Consider the following 19,630-nt stretch of genomic DNA (forward strand, 5'->3'; position numbering starts at 1 on the left):
TTATGATACTGATCTTGTTATGATACTGATCTAGTTATTATACAGATCTAGTTATTAAACAGATCTAGTTATTGTACAGATCTAGTTATTAAACAGATCTAGTTATTATACAGATCTAGTTATTATATAGATCTAGTTATTAAACAGATCTAGTTATTATACAGATCTAGTTATTATACAGATCTAGTTATTATATAGATCTAGTTATTATATAGATCAAGTTATGATACTGATCTAGTTATGATACAGATCAAGTTATGATACTGATCTAGGACCAGGTTAGTTATGATACTGATCTAGGACCAGGCTAGTTATGATACTGATCTAGGACCAGGCTAGTTATGATACTGATCTAGGACCAGGCTAGTTATGATACTGATCTAGGACCAGGCTAGTTCTGATACTGATCTAGGACCAGGCTAGTTATGATACTGATCTAGGACCAGGTTAGTTATGATACTGATCTAGGACCAGGCTAGTTATGATACTGATCTAGGACCAGGCTAGTTATGATACTGATCTAGGACCAGGCTAGTTATGATACTGATCTAGGACCAGGCTAGTTCTGATACTGATCTAGGACCAGGTTAGTTATGATACTGATCTAGGACCAGGCTAGTTATGATACTGATCTAGGACCAGGCTAGTTATGATACTGATCTAGGACCAGGCTAGTTATGATACTGATCTAGGACCAGGCTAGTTATGATACTGATCTAGGACCAGGCTAGTTCTGATACTGATCTAGGACCAGGCTAGTTCTGACCCACCTGTCTGTGTCTTTCTCTGAGAGCGAGGCCTCAGTCTGCAGGGCTGGAGTCTTCACTGCCTGGATGTACAGGGTGGCTGCATCCACTGAGGTGGAACAAACACAAACACACTCCCTACTCAACTCACCATTTCTTTTCCCTTATCCAATCCATTGCTACAGCTAGGAAATAATCTCCAAGCCCCATAAAAGTGCCAAGCCAAAATGAAGGACTTACCGGGGCAGATTCTGTTCTCTATAGTGGGGTGCTCTGACTCTGGAAGTGACTGAGGAAGAAAAAATGCACATAGTGATACACAATACTACAGCACCTGAGTAACAGAATACTACAGCACCTGAGTAACACAATACTACAGCACCTGAGTAACAGAATACTACAGCATCTGAGTAACACAATACTACAGCACCTGAGTAACAGAATACTACAGCACCTGAGTAACAGAATACTACAGCACCTGAGTAACAGAATACTACAGCACCTGAGTAACAGAATACTACAGCACCTGAGTAACACAATACTACAGCACCTGAGTAACAGAATACTACAGCATCTGAGTAACACAATACTACAGCACCTGAGTAACACAATACTACAGCACCTGAGTAACACAATACTACAGCACCTGAGAAACACAATACTACAGCACCTGAGTAACAAAATACTACAGCACCTGAGTAACAGAATACTACAGCACCTGAGTAACACAATACTACAGCACCTGAGTAACACAATACTGCAGCACCCGAGTAACAGAATACTACATCACCTGAGTAACACAATACTACAGCACCTGAGTAACACAATACTACAGCACCTGAGTAACACAATACTACAGCACCTGAGTAACACAATACTGCAGCACCCGAGTAACAGAATACTACATCACCTGAGTAACACAATACTACAGCACCTGAGTAACACAATACTACAGCACCTGAGTAACACAATACTACAGCACCTGAGTAACACAATACTGCAGCACCCGAGTAACAGAATACTACATCACCTGAGTAACACAATACTACAGCACCTGAGTAACACAATACTACAGCACCTGAGTAACAGAATACTACAGCACCTGAGTAAAACAATACTACAGCACCTGAGTAACACAATACTACAACACCTGAGTAACACAATACTACAGCACCTGGGTAACAGAATACTACAGCACCTGGGTAACAGAATACTACATCACCTGAGTAACACAATACTACAGCACCTGAGTAACACAATACTACAGCACCTGAGTAACAGAATACTACAGCACCTGAGTAACAGAATACTACAGCACCTGAGTAACACAATACTACAGCACCTGGGTAACAGAATACTATATCACCTGAGTAACAGAATACTACATCACCTGAGTAACACAATACTACAGCACCTGAGTAACAGAATACTAGATCACCTGAGTAATTCGGGCAAATTTGATCAGGTCAGCAGCATCGACCTTCTCCTCCTCAGTACGTATGTGTGTGTGTGTGTTTGTGTGTGTATGTGTGTGTATGTGTGTGTGTGTTTGTGTGTGTGTGTTTGTATGTCTGTTTGTGTGTGTGTGTGTGTGTGTTTGTATGTGTGTGTGTGTGTGTGTTTGTGTGTGTATGTGTGTGTGTGCTTGTGTGTGTGTGTTTGTATGTGTTTGTATGTGTGTGTGTGTACTGACTGACCAGGACCAGTTTGAGCAGGTCAGCAGCGTGGATCTTCTCCTCCTCAGTACGTGTGTATGTGTGTGGGTGTATGTGTGTGTGTGTGTGTGTGTGTGTGTGTGTGTGTGTGTGTGTGTGTGTGTGTGTGTGTGTGTGTGTGTGTGTGTGTGTGTGTGTGTGTGTGTGTGTGTGTGTGTACTGACTGACCAGGACCAGTTTGAGCAGGTCAGCAGCGTGGATCTTCTCCTCCTCAGTACGAGGGTCATTCAGCTGCATCTTCTCTGTCAGGTTCTCTCTCTGGACAACCTGCTCCATGTACTCCTACAATACCAGTAACAAGAGGAGGAGGACCACATGTTGAGACAGGACCAGGTACAGGAGGAGGACCAGGTACAGGAGGAGGACCACATGTTGAGACAGGACCAGGTACAGGAGGAGGACCAGGTACAGGAGGAGGAGGACCACATGTTGAGACAGGACCAGGTACAGGAGAAGGACCACATGTTGAGACAGGACCAGGTACAGGAGGAGGACCAGGTACAGGAGGAGGACCACATGTTGAGACAGGACCAGGTACAGGAGGAGGACCAGGTACAGGAGGAGGAGGACCACATGTTGAGACAGGACCAGGTACAGGAGGAGGACCAGGTACAGGAGGAGGAGGACCACATGTTGAGACAGGACCAGGTACAGGAGGAGGACCACATGTTGAGACAGGACCAGGTACAGGAGGAGGACCACATGTTGAGACATGACCAGGTACAGGAGGAGGACCAGGTACAGGAGGAGGACCACATGTTGAGACAGGACCAGGTACAGGAGGAGGACCACATGTTGAGACAGGACCAGGTACAGGAGGAGGACCACATGTTGAGACATGACCAGGTACAGGAGGAGGACCAGGTACAGGAGGAGGACCACATGTTGAGACAGGACCAGGTACATGAGGAGGACCACATGTTGAGACAGGACCAGGTACAGGAGGAGGACCAGGTACAGGAGGAGGACCACATGTTAAGACAGGACCAGGTACAGGTGGAGGACCAGGTACAGGAGGAGGAGGACCACATGTTGAGACAGGACCAGGTACAGGAGGAGGACCAGGTACAGGAGGACCACATGTTGAGACAGGACCAGGTACAGGAGGAGGACCAGGTACAGGAGGAGGAGGACCACATGTTGAGACAGGACCAGGTACAGGAGGAGGACCAGATACAGGAGGAGGACCACATGTTGAGACAGGACCAGGTACAGGAGGAGGACCAGGTACAGGAGGAGGACCAGGTACAGGAGGAGGAGGACCACATGTTGAGACAGGACCAGGTACAGGAGGAGGACCACATGTTGAGACAGGACCAGGTACAGGAGGAGGACCAGGTACAGGAGGAGGACCACATGTTGAGACATGACCAGGTACAGGAGGAGGACCACATGTTGAGACAGGACCAGGTACAGGAGGAGGACCACATGTTGAGACATGACCAGGTACAGGAGGAGGACCAGGTACAGGAGGAGGACCACATGTTGAGACAGGACCAGGTACAGATTACACCGCATACCAAACACATGCATGTTGTGATGGAACATCTATATTAAGGTAGCCTAGCAGTTAGTGCATTGGGCCAGTAACTGAAAGTTCTCTGGTTCAAATCCCTGAGCTGACAAGGTGACAAAAAAATCTGGCGGTGTGCCCTTGAGTAAGGCACTTAACCCTAATTGTCTCAGGGGGAGTTGGGATATGCAACAAAACAGATTTCCAATTCACACATGCGTATAATACACACTGGTATATGTGTGAAATAGGACAAATATAAGCACCCACCAAATGCTGATTATTATTATGGTCAGACATTGGACTGTATCTGCTTGTACACTGGGTTAAGACTGCTTTAATGGAGACTGCCTTAAAGAATACACACAGGACAGTGAGATGAGCTACAGTGCTGTACCTTGAGGCGAGTCTCCAGAGTCCTGCGGACCTGTCTGCTGACTGGCTGGTACTGGAGCAGCTGTCGGACCTCCAGGGTATCAGGACAGCTCAGCACGGGCCTGCAGGCCTCAGAAACAGGCTTCTCTCTCAGGGTCAGACCCCGGCCCAGGGTGGTCCCGAATGGAGGACCTGGCGTCTTCCTCTGGGGGGGGGGTTTACAGTAGATGTTTAAAGAATATTTTTTTTAGGGAATAAAGTAGTTTATTATTTATTTATTTACATTTTAAGGCATCAAAATCATCAAACCCTATGACTAAAGTGTGTTTTGACTATGTATAAAATTACCTTAAATTCAAGTACAAGTGAAAACTAGCATGATTTACTAATACTTTATGCGTCTATTTCAACTGTATTTTTTATTTGATTTTCTCAGTCTACCTCTACTGAGGGGAAGTTGTCCCAGCGACGGGACTTGAGGTTGGTGGGGATGATGTCCTTGTTTTGTTTCTGGATGACCCATCTGGACCACACGTCCTGACGAGAGGGTCTCAGCACCGTTATACCCAGCACACCTGCAGGACAGGAAGGAGACCACAGACGTGTCTATGGGTAAACAAGGAGGAAACACAGGTCTATGGAGGTAGAGTAATGAATGGAATCCTACCCTGCAGGACAGGAAGGAGACCACAGACGTGTCTATGGGTAAACAAGGAGGAAACACAGGTCTATGGAGGTAGAGTAATGAATGGAATCCTACCCTGCAGGACAGGAAGGAGACCACAGACGTGTCTATGGGTAAACAAGGAGGAAACACAGGTCTATGGAGGTAGAGTAATGAATGGAATCCTACCCTGCAGGACAGGGAGGAGACCACAGACGTGTCTATGGGTAAACAAGGAGGAAACACAGGTCTATGGAGGTAGAGTAATGAATGGAATCCTACCCTGCAGGACAGGAAGGAGACCACAGACGTGTCTATGGGTAAACAAGGAGGAAACACAGGTCTATGGAGGTAGAGTAATGAATGGAATCCTACCCTGCAGGACAGGGAGGAGACCACAGACGTGTCTATGGGTAAACAAGGAGGAAACACAGGTCTATGGAGGTAGAGTAATGAATGGAATCCTACCCTGCAGGACAGGGAGGGGTTCTTTAAGCAGGGCGACAGCAGGGTCAGAGTAGTCCTCATACAGACGTTCCTCTACTGTCTGAGAGAACAGCAGCTCTGTGCCTGAACCATCCTCATGGGCCATGAACAACCTGGACGTTTATTATGGATATAGAGAATGAGAGAGTACCCATCATGCTTCAGCCCAGCTGGAACACTAAAAGGGTTAAAAGGTGCCTAACTGGGGGACATTGGAGTGAAAAAGGGGTGACAGTGTACAGATGAGGAGCAGAGTTACTGAAGCCTACCTGGGAATGTGGACTTTACGTCCAAAAGGATGCTTGGCCAGCTCTCTCTCTTCTGGAAGCCCTCCCTTCTCCTCCATCTCCTCCTCCTCCATCTCCTCCTCCTCCATCTCCTCCTCCTCCACTCTGCTGTCCAGAGGGCCAGAGATCTCCACTGATGCCTGACCATCCTTCATCACCTCCACACAGGACCATTTTATACACTGTCACTATAACTCCACCATGCCCTACACATGCCCTAGGAATCCTACAGTGATATTTCCTAATTCACTTTGTCAAACAAGTTTTCAAAATGAAAATTCCCGGGGCTTGCAGAGTTCAGTGTATCGTACGATAATCCTCAGAATATTTGGCCTGATGGGAAAATAAACTGTCTGGAATCTCACCCTATTCCTTATATAGTGCACAAGTTATGGTCAGCGCCTTATGCCCTGGTCCCAGTTCTGTTTGTGCTGTCTTGCCAACTCCTATGGTCATCGTCAAGCCAAATGGCAAGACAACACAAACAGATCTGGGACCAGGCTATAAGAAGGGAACAGGGGTGTCATATGGGAGGTGTTCAGAGCCGACCCACCTGGAAGAGGTTCCCGTGGTGGTCTGTGACCTCACACAGTGTCTCTGAGGTGGAGGTGTGATTCATCCTGTAGCTGCCTGGCTGCTCTCTGGGACTCCAGCTGGCCAGACTCAGGGTTGGGCTGTGTTCAGGGTGTGACGTGTACACACAGCTACCGTCCTGGTTGATGAACAGCAGACCTACACTGGACGGGTACACCTAGAGGGCACACGGGGACACGGACAGTCACCTAGAATGAATATAGCACCTCAGAACACAGTCATTTGGTAGACACATGAAAGGAAGCTTGGATCTTCTCCTCCAGTAGATGAAGAATTAATATTTTTTAGATTGATTATTTATTGGTTTATTACGTTAGTATATTATGTATGTTTGTAATAGTGTGTTATATGTGAAAATGTGTTCGTATATAAATTGTATTTGAATATTTAAGGACTCTTGGAAGATTAGTCCAAATGGGGACTAAAAGAGATCCAAATAAAATCAAATCAAATCCTCCGATGCTCTCCACGTTATGAGAAGGAGGTGGGAAGACAACGGGAGGAATGGAGGAGGGGCTTTAACATTCACCCCCGGTTTCTCTTACTTGGTACGCTCCGTTGCAGGTGGCAGTGACGACGCTCCCGTCTCCAAAGAACACGTTGCAGGACCTGTCCTCGCCGAACATGGTTACCGTGGCAAACCCCAGCCGCTCCACCATCACCACCTTCTCCTTATGACAGACACCGCTGCTGGACCTCTCCCCTGGTAACACAACGTAGACATTATCACACCATGAACCATCCTTCCTACACACACTGCTGCTGGACCTCTCCCCTGGTAACACAACGTAGACATTATCACACCATGAACCATCCTTCCTACACACAGTGTTGTCTTTGTCCTGGTAACACACACTACTAATGTATCAGACCAGGTAGCAGTTAGTAGTATAGCCTTTAACCTGTATCAGACCAGGTAGAAGTTAGTAGTATAGCCTTTAACCTGTATCAGACCTGGTAGCAGTTAGTAGTACAGCCTTTAACCTGTATCAGACCAGGTAGCAGTTAGTAGTATAGCCTTTAACCTGTATCAGACCAGGTAGCAGTTAGTAGTATAGCCTTTAACCTGTATCAGACCAGGTAGCAGTTAGTAGTATAGCCTTTAACCTGTATCAGACCAGATAGCAGTTAGTAGTATAGCCTTTAACCTGTATCAGACCAGGTAGCAGTTAGTAGTATAGCCTTTAACCTGTATCAGACCAGGTAGCAGTTAGTAGTATAGCCTTTAACCTGTATCAGACCAAGTAGCAGTTAGTAGTATAGCCTTTAACCTGTATCAGACCAGGTAGCAGTTAGTAGTACAGCCTTTAACCTGTATCAGACCAAGTAGCAGTTAGTAGTATAGCCTTTAACCTGTATCAGACCAGGTAGCAGTTAGTAGTATAGCCTTTAACCTGTATCAGACCAGGTAGCAGTTAGTAGTATAGCCTTTAACCTGTATCAGACCAGGTAGCAGTTAGTAGTATAGCCTTTAACCTGTATCAGACCAGGTAGCAGTTAGTAGTATAGCCTTTAACCTGTATCAGACCAGGTAGCAGTTAGTAGTATAGCCTTTAACCTGTATCAGACCAGGTAGCAGTTAGTAGTATAGCCTTTAACCTGTATCAGACCAGGTAGCAGTTAGTAGTATAGCCTTTAACCTGTATCAGACCAGGTAGCAGTTAGTAGTATAGCCTTTAACCTGTATCAGACCAGGTAGCAGTTAGTAGTATAGCCTTTAACCTGTATCAGACCAGGTAGCAGTATAGCCTTTAACCTGTATCAGACCTGGTAGCAGTTAGTAGTATAGCCTTTAACCTGTATCAGACCAGGTAGCAGTTAGTAGTATAGCCTTTAACCTGTATCAGACCAAGTAGCAGTTAGTAGTATAGCCTTTAACCTGTATCAGACCAGGTAGCAGTATAGCCTTTAACCTGTATCAGACCAGGTAGCAGTTAGTAGTTTAGCCTTTAACCTGTATCAGACCAGGTAGCAGTTAGTAGTATAGCCTTTAACCTGTATCAGACCTGGTAGCAGTTAGTAGTACAGCCTTTAACCTGTATCAGACCAGGTAGCAGTTAGTAGTATAGCCTTTAACCTGTATCAGACCAGGTAGCAGTTAGTAGTATAGCCTTTAACCTGTATCAGACCAGGTAGCAGTTAGTAGTATAGCCTTTAACCTGTATCAGACCAGATAGCAGTTAGTAGTATAGCCTTTAACCTGTATCAGACCAGGTAGCAGTTAGTAGTATAGCCTTTAACCTGTATCAGACCAGGTAGCAGTTAGTAGTATAGCCTTTAACCTGTATCAGACCAAGTAGCAGTTAGTAGTATAGCCTTTAACCTGTATCAGACCAGGTAGCAGTTAGTAGTACAGCCTTTAACCTGTATCAGACCAAGTAGCAGTTAGTAGTATAGCCTTTAACCTGTATCAGACCAGGTAGCAGTTAGTAGTATAGCCTTTAACCTGTATCAGACCAGGTAGCAGTTAGTAGTATAGCCTTTAACCTGTATCAGACCAGGTAGCAGTTAGTAGTATAGCCTTTAACCTGTATCAGACCAGGTAGCAGTTAGTAGTATAGCCTTTAACCTGTATCAGACCAGGTAGCAGTTAGTAGTATAGCCTTTAACCTGTATCAGACCAGGTAGCAGTTAGTAGTATAGCCTTTAACCTGTATCAGACCAGGTAGCAGTTAGTAGTATAGCCTTTAACCTGTATCAGACCAGGTAGCAGTTAGTAGTATAGCCTTTAACCTGTATCAGACCAGGTAGCAGTTAGTAGTATAGCCTTTAACCTGTATCAGACCAGGTAGCAGTATAGCCTTTAACCTGTATCAGACCTGGTAGCAGTTAGTAGTATAGCCTTTAACCTGTATCAGACCAGGTAGCAGTTAGTAGTATAGCCTTTAACCTGTATCAGACCAAGTAGCAGTTAGTAGTATAGCCTTTAACCTGTATCAGACCAGGTAGCAGTATAGCCTTTAACCTGTATCAGACCAGGTAGCAGTTAGTAGTTTAGCCTTTAACCTGTATCAGACCAGGTAGAAGTTAGTAGTATAGCCTTTAACCTGTATCAGACCAGGCAGCAGTTAGTAGTATAGCCTTTAACCTGTATCAGACCAGGTAGCAGTTAGTAGTATAGCCTTTAACCTGTATCAGACCAGGTAGCAGTTAGTAGTATAGCCTTTAACCTGTATCAGACCAGGTAGCAGTTAGTAGTATAGCCTTTAACCTGTATCAGACCAGGTAGCAGTATAGCCTTTAACCTGTATCAGACCTGGTAGCAGTTAGTAGTATAGCCTTTAACCTGTATCAGACCAGGTAGCAGTTAGTAGTATAGCCTTTAACCTGTATCAGACCAAGTAGCAGTTAGTAGTATAGCCTTTAACCTGTATCAGACCAGGTAGCAGTATAGCCTTTAACCTGTATCAGACCAGGTAGCAGTTAGTAGTTTAGCCTTTAACCTGTATCAGACCAGGTAGAAGTTAGTAGTATAGCCTTTAACCTGTATCAGACCAGGCAGCAGTTAGTAGTATAGCCTTTAACCTGTATCAGACCAGGTAGCAGTTAGTAGTATAGCCTTTAACCTGTATCAGACCAGGTAGCAGTTAGTAGTATAGCCTTTAACCTGTATCAGACCAGGTAGCAGTTAGTAGTATAGCCTTTAACCTGTATCAGACCAGATAGCAGTTAGTAGTACAGCCTTTAACCTGTATCAGACCAGGTAGCAGTTAGTAGTATAGCCTTTAACCTGTATCAGACCAGGTAGCAGTTAGTAGTATAGCCTTTAACCTGTATCAGACCAAGTAGCAGTTAGTAGTATAGCCTTTAACCTGTATCAGACCAAGTAGCAGTTAGTAGTATAGCCTTTAACCTGTATCAGACCAGGTAGAAGTTAGTAGTATAGCCTTTAACCTGTATCAGACCAGGTAGCAGTTAGTAGTTTAGCCTTTAACCTGTATCAGACCAGGTAGAAGTTAGTAGTATAGCCTTTAACCTGTATCAGACCAGGTAGCATTTAGTAGTATAGCCTTTAACCTGTATCAGACCAGATAGCAGTTAGTAGTATAGCCTTTAACCTGTATCAGACCAGGTAGCATTTAGTAGTATAGCCTTTAACCTGTATCAGACCAGGTAGCAGTTAGTAGTATAGCCTTTAACCTGTATCAGACCAGGTAGCAGTTAGTAGTATAGCCTTTAATCTGTATTTTAAAAAATAATGATTTTACCTTTATTTAACTAGGCAAGTCAGTTAAGAACAAATTCTTATTTACAATGACGGTCTAGGAACAGTGGGTTAACTGCCTTGTTCAGGGGCAAAATGACAGATTTATACCTTGTCAGCTCGGGGATTCGATCTTGCAACCTTTCGGTTACAAGTCCAACGCTCTAACCACTAGGCTCTAACCACTAGGCTCTAACCACTAGGCTCTAACCACTAGGCTCTAACCACTAGGCTCTAACCACTAGGCTCTAACCACTAGGCTCTAACCACTAGGCTCTAACCACTAGGCTACCTGCCACCCCGATCAGACCAGTATCAGATCAGGTAGCAGTTAGTAGTATAGCCTTTAACCTGTATCAGATCATTTAGCAGTTAGTAGTATAGCCTTTAACCTGTGTTAATGTGTTCCTGGGACCAGCCACTGAGAGCCTCTCTCTCCTGGTACAGGGTTAGAGTTAGGGTTAGGGGTGTTGGGTACCTGTGTTAATGTGTTCCTGGGACCAGCCACTGAGAGCCTCTCTCTCCTGGTACAGGGTTAGAGTTAGGGTTAGGGGTGTTGGGTACCTGTGTTAATGTGTTCCTGGGACCAGCCACTGAGAGCCTCTCTCTCCTGGTACAGGGTTAGAGTTAGGGTTAGGGGTGTTGGGTACCTGTGTTAATGTGTTCCTGGGACCAGCCACTGAGAGCCTCTCTCTCCTGGTACAGGGTTAGAGTTAGGGGTGTTGGGTACCTGTGTTAATGTGTTCCTGGGACCAGCCACTGAGAGCCTCTCTCTCCTGGTACAGGGTAGTGATCCTGGTTCCGTCTGCATGGTCGACGATCACCGTCCCGTCTCTGTCCAGCACAGACATCACCTTGTCCTCCCGCGTGATAACAACCTGCTCACACAGAGACAAGGCAGAAGAGCTACTTTTACATATCACATGTGTAGGAAGTCAAAATGTTGACACCTTCAGAGTATCAGCTGGTCAACCATTTGGGACTTTTGCAAAAGTCATGAGAAAACTAAAATATGTTATTAACAACCACGTTGCTGGTTCGGATGCTCACAGTTTGGCTGACAGGGTCTGTGGCTCTGAAGGCCAGGACCGGGCCAGGGTCTGTGGTCTGGTCCCCCATGGTGGCCACTCTGTGTCCGGAGGGGCTGGTGGTGACCCAACAGACCCCCTGTCTGCCCTGGGTCTGGCCTGACGACCTCTGCTCCTCCCTGGGCTCTGGGTCACTCTGACTCTGGTCAGCCCCCAGGCTCTGCTTGGAACCCAGCTTACCTGCCCACACACACATAACTCCTCATCTCCCCTTTGTCTTTCTCAAGCACTGATATTCAACAACACAAAAGGTTGTGAAGCCAATAGATTTCAGACTGACACAGTAAAAGTATAATAGGAAGACAAATCAAATATACAGTACCAGCCTAAAGTTTGGACACACCTACATTTTCCAGGGTTTGGTTTATTTTTACTATTGTAGAATAATAGTGAAGACATCAAAACTATGAAATAACACATATGGAATCATGTAGTAACCAAAAAAGTGTTAAACAAATCAAAATATATTTCATATTTTAGATTCTTCAAAGTAGCCACCCTTTGCCTTGATGACAGCTTTGCACACTCTTGGCATTCTCTCAACCAGCTTCATGAGGAATTATTTTCCAAGAGTCTTGAAGGAGTTCCCACATATGCAGAGCACTTGTTGGCTGCTTTTCCTTCACTCTGCAGTCCAACTCATCCCAAACCATCTCAATTGGTTTGAGGTCGGGTGATTGTGGAGGCCAGGTCATCTGATGCAGCACTCCATCACTCTCCTTTGTCAAATAGCCCTTACACAGCCTGGAGGTGTGTTGGGTCATTGTCCTGTTGAAAAACAAATGATAGTCCCACTAAATACAAACCAGATGGGATGGTGTATCGCTGCAGAATGCTGTGGTAGCCATGCTGGTTAAGTGTGCCTTGAATTCTAAATAAATCACAGACAGTGTCACCAGCAAAGCACCCCCACACCATCACACCTCCTCCTCCATGCTTCACGGTGGGAACCACACATGCGGAGATCATCCGTTCACCTACTCTACATCTCACAAAGACACGGCGGTTGGAACCAAAAATGTCAAATTTCGACTCCAGACCAAAGGACAGATTTCCGCAGGTCGAATGTCCCTTGCTCATGTTTCTTGGCCCAAGCAAGTCTCTTCTTCTTATGGGTGTCCTTTAGTGGTGGCTGGTAACTCTAAGGAACTTATCCTACAGCAGAAGTAACTCTGGGTCTTCCTTTCATGTGGTGGTCCTCATGATAGCCAGTTTCATCATAGCGCTTGATGGTTTTTGTGACTGCACTTGAAGAAACTTTCAAAGTTTTTGAAATGTTCCGTATTGACTGACCTTCATGTCTTAAAGTAATGATGGACTGTCGTTTCTCTTTGCTTATTTGAGCTGTTCTTGTCATAATATGAACTTGGTCTTTTACCAAATAGGGCTATCTTCTGTATACCACCCCTACCTTGTCACAACACAACTGATTGGCTCAAATGCATTAAGGAAAGAAATTCCACAAATTAACTTTTAACAAGGCACACCTGTTAATTGAAATGCATTGCAGGTGACTACCTCATGAACCTGGTTGAGAGAATGCCAAGAGTGTTCAAAGCTGTCATCAAGGAAAAGGGTGGCTACTTTGAAGAATCTTAAATAGAAAATATATTTTTATCTGTTTAACACTTTTTTGGTTACTACATGATTCCATATGTGTTATTTCATAGTTGTGATGTCTTCACTATTATTCTACAATGTAGAAAATAGTAAAAATAAAGAAAAACCCTTGGAATGAGTAGGTTTTGACTAGTTCTGTATAAAAGACCAAAGGATCTAAATCAAGGTCCATATGATTTGTTAGAGATGTGACTACCCTTCTTGTCCTTGCTGTCTTTTCTCTCTGGTATCGGAGTCTCCTTCACTACCTCTTCCTCCTTAGCAGGGGGTTCTGGAGGAGATGAGATGACGGGTCCTGAGTCTGTACTGCTGCTGACTGAACCGTCTGCAAACAGCACCTACACAGAGACAGGGAAGAGCTGTGTGTGTGTTGTGTTGTGTTGTGTTGTGTTGTGTTGTGTTGTGTTGTGTTGTGTTGTGTTGTGTTGTGTTGTGTTGTGTTGTGTTGTGTTGTGTTGTGTTGTGTTGTGTTGTGTTGTGTTGTGTTGTGTTGTGTGTGTGTGTGTGTGTGTGTGTATTGTGTTTGCCAGTACCTGTGTTGATCCGTCTCTCATGTACTTGACCACGGTGCCCTGACCAGTGATGACCCTAGACAGCTCACTGTGTAACGATGGGTCTGTGAGGTGAGGCTCCCTACTGTCACTGCAGTGTAGGGGGAAACTCTGTCTCACCAACAGACCCTGCCCCTCTGGAGTACTGCCTACAGTAACCAAAACTACAGTTACACATACACTGTCTGGAGTACTGCCTACAGTAACCAAAACTACAGTTACACACATACACTGTCTGGAGTACTGCCTACAGTAACCAAAACTACAGTTACACATACACTGTCTGGAGTACTGCCTACAGTAACCAAAACTACAGTTACACATACACTGTCTGGACACACACATACACTGTCTGGACACACACACACACTGTCTGGACACACACACACTGTCTGGACACACACATACACTGTCTGGACACACACATACACTGTCTGGACACACAAACACACACTGACCGTCTGTATCATCACTGAGGAACTGCAGCAGCAGACCACTGGGGGTAGAGAGGTTTAGTCTCTGGAACGGAGCACTGCCAGATAATGCAGCCTGACCCACACACTCTCTGGTCTGGCAGGGGAATAACAGACAGCAGGTACGTCAACAGAAAGAACATAGATGACGAGAACATACCGTTGTAATACTGATATCAATGATATAACATTATCAACAACAAAACACTACAACTGAACAGATGCTGTGGAAACTAAATGTATCTGTTGGTGACGGTCGATAGTATGGATCCACCTGTTCCTCTTCCTCTCTGTGTGTTGGAGACTTGTTGGTCTCTCTGGACGGCTGCGCCCCCTTGGCGCTGTGGGAGGAGTTGAGTTTCTTCCGGGACAATGAGGAGGAGAGGAGGGTCGAGGGGACGGGGGAGAGACTGGAGTCTGTGGGCATGACCAGATCAGAGTCTTGACCAGCCTGCATCTCACCTACAGACACGTCAACAACCAGACTGTTACCGGAGTCACCTTAAAGCTAGACATCACCACACACAACATAGGAACCATACTAGGTCCCCATAACAGGAACAGTACACCAAGTGGTTTAATGACAGAGAAATAGACAGCATCAGTGTAAGGTGTTCACCCTGCTCCCCTGTTGGGCCGTAGTGGCTGTAGGAGAGGTGGATGCCGCTGTCCAGCACAGCTGAGAAGGAGCCCAGCCTAACACTCTTGTTGGTGGGACTCTGTGTCTCCATGGGGACCGTGTACTTTGGGCTCTCCTCCTGGTGTCTGTTTGGCTGGGTGATGTGGCTGTAGAAATGATGCTTGTCCTTTATCACACACACCTTGATGAACGTCGACCCTGGAAACAGAACTGGAATCAGATCTTTTTCAGAGCTGATCTGATTGGTCAAAAGACCAATTAGTGGGGAAAAAAACATCAGAATTGGGCTGCCTGTGTAAACGCAGCCTTAGAGAATCAACGTGTGAATAAAAGAGAGCGAAAGTGTGTATCGTAATAGTGGTGTGTGTGTGTTCACCCTGGACAAAGTGGATGGTCTCCACCTGGATGTGGCCTCCGTCAGAGGGGTATAGGGAGTGGACCTGGCCTGAGACCTGGATCAGCTGCCCCTCCATGCTGTAGCCAGTGAATCCCTTCACACGCGCACACACACACGCGCACACACACGCACACACACACACACACACACACACACAGTATTTAACATTTTTTAAAAGGTCAGCATTCTGTTGATATTGTTGCAGCAGATACTTTTTGCATGAAAGGCACCATGCCATAACAGCACAGTAAAACATGATCTATCTAGTATCTGCTGGGACTATATCACCATATCTCCAGTCTACAACCACAGAATGATCTCATTATGAAGGTGGAATGCCGTATTTTGCCTTTAAAGTGTGTTTATAGACTCACAGTGAAGACGTCGGTGGGCGACTGCAGCTTTGCTCTCTGTTCTCCAGGGGTCCCCACAGCCAGGTCAGGGGTCTTGCTCATGTCCTCCCTGCTCTTCTTAGTGCTGGAGGGGGTTGTTTTCTTGTTCTCCTTGGACGAGTCGGCGCGCTCCGCTCCCTTCCCTCCTTTATCTTTCTTAGCTTTCTTCACCTGTTCCTCCTCCTTCTGTCTGTCCTGCTCTATCTTCCACGCCTGGAGAGAGATGAGTTTGTACAGAACATCACAGATAGAATCATTCTATCAGAATGTATTAAAGATACTGATGAAACGGGGTGGAAGACAGCAAGACAGAGTCCGTTACTTTGAGCGAGTCTTCTCTGATGTACTGGTCTGGAGGACCGTCCTCTTGGACAGGAGACTTGGCTTGGGAGGCTTCAGGTACACAGAGACACAACGTTTACATCACAGGGGCTGTAGCACTGTGACTACTACTCTGAGTGCTTTGATGTTTTTACTCTATCCTCATTTATGTATCCATGTTAATGAGTATTTATGTTATACCAATGGATTTCAGCCTATTTTGACTGATATTTGGCTTCCTTACTTGCAGTGTGTTTTGGTGAGACAGTGCCCTTCTTGGTGCCCTTAGCCGACTCTGTCCTGCCTTTCTCTGAGGAGTCAGAAGGGGTGGGCACTCTCAGCTTCTCTGCCTCTCTCTTGGCCTGCAGAGCTAGCCACTTCACCTCCTCCTCCTTGGTCCAGTCAGATATAGAGTTGGCCACGTGCTCAAGGTACTTCCTGACGACAGAGAGGGAACGGTGGAAAGCGTTCGGATTTTAATAAATACAATCCTAAACAGAGTCTAATGTACTCTGTGCTTTTATCGTTTTGTAACACAAAAATAAATCAACAAAATGGGTTTGAAGAAAATATATATCCAACTGTTAAACAACTAATGTGAAATTTGCTATATATTGTTTTTAACAGCTGTACCTGAACCTGACGTTGGTGTGGAGGGCCATGTCCCATAATTCCTTGCACTGGCGTTGAGGGCTCATGGGATTGTGACAGACGATGAACAGGGTGTTGTCCAGACTACCACAGAAGGTGTCCATGCAGCGGTAGGACTGAGAGGCAGACTGGAGAATCTACAGCAAGACAACAGGGGGGTTACAAGATCATGTTGTGGTTGTTTCCCTACTCTGTGTGTTCCCTAATGATCACACATGGTCGCAAAAAGGAGCCAGAAATCAGAAGGCAAATAGCTACAATAAATGTGAGTATTGATTCATGTTGACCTGGGGAAAGACATTGGCATTGTGGTGCTCAGTATAGTGCCAGTCACTGAGCGATCGCATCCGGCTTCTCTGGATTTCAGTCACATCTACTACATCAGACAAACTCTCCTCTGATTCATCCTGGTGGTGGAACGCTTTAACTGTAGAGGAAACATGTTTCATTAGTTATTACGTCAAAGATACAAAGAGAGGAACAATGAGATATATCAGATCATCAACAACAGCCTGGTTGCAGATCTGTTGGTGTTGTCTTGACAACTCTACGGCTATCAGACCAACACATCTGGTAGTAGACTAGTCTGGATTCAGACCAACACATCTGGTAGTAGACTAGTCTGGATTCAGACCAACACATCTGGTACTTAATGTTAGATCCCTCACTTCCAAGGCAGTTATAGTCAATGAACTAATCACTGATCATAATCTTGATGTGATTGGCCTGACTGAAACATGGCTTAAGCCTGATGAATTTACTGTGTTAAATGAGGCCTCACCCCCTGGTTACACTAGTGACCATACCCCCCGTGCATCCGGCAAAGGCGGAGGTGTTGCTAACATTTACGATAGCAAATTTCAATTTACAAAAAAAAAAACAATGACGTTTTCGTCTTTTGAGCTTCTAGTCATGAAATCTATGCAGCCTACTCAATCACTTTTTATAGCTACTGTTTACAGGCCTCCTGGGCCATATGCAGTGTTCCTTACTGAGTTCCCTGAATTCCTATCGGATCTTGTAGTCATAGCAGATAATATTCTAATTTTTGGTGACTTTAACATTCACATGGAAAAGTCCACAGACCCACTCCAAAAGGCTTTCGGAGCCATCATCGACTCAGTGGGTTTTGTCCAACATGTCTCTGGACCTACTCACTGCCACAGTCATACTCTGGACCTAGTTTTGTCCCATGGAATAAATGTTGTGGATCTTAATGTTTTTCCTCATAATCCTGGATTATCGGACCACCATTTTATTGCGTTTACAATTGCAACAAATAATCTGCTCAGACCCCAACCAAGGAAGATTAAAAGTCGTGCTATAAATTCTCAGACAACCCAAATATTCCTTGATGCCCTTCCAGACTCCCTCTGCCTACCCAAGGACGTCAGAGGACAAGAATCAGTTAACCACCTAACCGAGGAACTCAATTTAACCTTGCGCAATACCCTAGATGCAGTTGCACCCCTAAAAATTAAAAACATCTGTCATAAGAAACTAGCTCCCTGGTATACAGAAAATACACGAGCTCTGAAGCAAGCTTCCAGAAAATTGGAACGGAAATGGCGCCACACTAAACTGGAAGTCTTCCGACTAGCTTGGAAAGACAGTACCGTGCAGTATCGAAGAGCCCTCACTGCTGCACGATCATCCTATTTTTCCAACTTAATTGAGGAAAATAAGAACAATCCGAAATGTCTTTTTGACACTGTCGCAAAGCTAACTAAAAAGCAGCATTCGCAAATGGAGGATGGCTTTCACTTCAGCAGTAATAAATTTATGAACTTCTTTGAGGAAAAGATCATGATCATTAGAAAGCAAATTACGGACTCCTCTTTAAATCTGGGTATTCCTCCAGGGCTCCATTGTCCTGAGTCTGCACAACTCTGCCAGGACCTAGGATCAAGGGAGATACTAAAGTGTTTTAGTACTATATCTCTTGACATAATGATGAAAATAATCATGGCCTCCAAACCCTCAAGCTGCATACTGGACCCTATTCCAACTAAACTACTGAAAGAGCTGCTTCCTGTGCTTGGCCCTCCTATGTTGAACATAATAAACGGCTCTCTATCCACCGGATGTGTACCAAGCTCACTAAAAGTGGCAGTAATAAAGCCTCTCTTGAAAAAGCCGAATCTTGACCCAGAAATTATAAAAAACTATCGGCCTATATCGAATCTTCCATTCCTCTCAAAAATTTTAGAAAAAGTTGTTGCGCAGCAACTCACTGCCTTCCTGAAGACAAACAATGTATACGAAACGCTTCAGTCTGGTTTTAGACCCCATCATAGCACTGAGACTGCACTTGTGAAGGTGGTAAATGACCTTTTAATGACGTCAGACCGAGGCTCTGCATCTGTCCTCATGCTCCTAGATCTTAGTGCCGCTTTTGATACCATCGATCACCACATTCTTTTGGAGAGATTGGAAACCCAAATTGGTCTACATGGACAAGTTCTGGCCTGGTTTAGATCTTATCTGTCGGAAAGATATCAGTTTGTCTCTGTGAATGGTTCGTCCTCTGACAAATCAATTGTAAATTTCGGTGTTCCTCAAGGTTCCGTTCTAGGACCACTATTGTTTTCACTATATATTTTACCTCTTGGGGATGTCATTCGAAAACATAATGTTAAATTTCACTGCTATGCGGACGACATACAGCTGTACATTTCAATGAAACATGGTGAAGCCCCAAAATTGCCCTCGCTAGAAGCCTGTGTTTCAGACATAAGGAAGTGGATGGCTGCAAATTTTCTACTTTTAAACTCGGACAAAACAGAGATGCTTGTCCTAGGTCCCAAGAAACAAAGAGATCTTCTGTTGAATCTGACAATTAATCTGGATGGTTGTACAGTCGTCTCAAATAAAACTGTGAAGGACCTCGGCGTTACTCTGGACCCTGATCTC

At 45.0% G+C, this 19,630-nt stretch overlaps 1 protein-coding gene across 1 annotated transcript in view; it reads right to left on the bottom strand.

Moving 5' to 3' along the window:
- LOC115188702 (sperm-associated antigen 17) overlaps positions 1–19,630 on the bottom strand; it is a 42,119-nt gene that overhangs the window by 5,516 nt on the left and 16,973 nt on the right. Inside the window, exons 15-36 of the mRNA XM_029747427.1 lie at positions 17,005–17,144; positions 16,700–16,854; positions 16,311–16,504; positions 16,068–16,138; positions 15,728–15,958; positions 15,333–15,447; positions 14,936–15,154; positions 14,591–14,778; positions 14,302–14,413; positions 13,826–13,992; positions 13,489–13,630; positions 11,635–11,852; positions 11,315–11,462; positions 6,926–7,083; positions 6,340–6,537; positions 5,769–5,944; positions 5,482–5,612; positions 4,791–4,924; positions 4,372–4,554; positions 2,630–2,743; positions 987–1,035; positions 771–855 (exon numbers count right to left, since the gene is read on the bottom strand). Of these exons, the coding sequence (XP_029603287.1) occupies positions 771–855; positions 987–1,035; positions 2,630–2,743; positions 4,372–4,554; positions 4,791–4,924; positions 5,482–5,612; positions 5,769–5,944; positions 6,340–6,537; positions 6,926–7,083; positions 11,315–11,462; positions 11,635–11,852; positions 13,489–13,630; positions 13,826–13,992; positions 14,302–14,413; positions 14,591–14,778; positions 14,936–15,154; positions 15,333–15,447; positions 15,728–15,958; positions 16,068–16,138; positions 16,311–16,504; positions 16,700–16,854; positions 17,005–17,144 (3,328 nt within the window). The remainder of the gene's footprint in view (positions 1–770; positions 856–986; positions 1,036–2,629; positions 2,744–4,371; positions 4,555–4,790; positions 4,925–5,481; positions 5,613–5,768; positions 5,945–6,339; positions 6,538–6,925; positions 7,084–11,314; positions 11,463–11,634; positions 11,853–13,488; positions 13,631–13,825; positions 13,993–14,301; positions 14,414–14,590; positions 14,779–14,935; positions 15,155–15,332; positions 15,448–15,727; positions 15,959–16,067; positions 16,139–16,310; positions 16,505–16,699; positions 16,855–17,004; positions 17,145–19,630) is intronic.

The sequence above is a fragment of the Salmo trutta genome, unplaced genomic scaffold (assembly GCF_901001165.1).
Source record: "Salmo trutta unplaced genomic scaffold, fSalTru1.1, whole genome shotgun sequence".
Lineage (NCBI taxonomy): Eukaryota > Metazoa > Chordata > Actinopteri > Salmoniformes > Salmonidae > Salmo > Salmo trutta.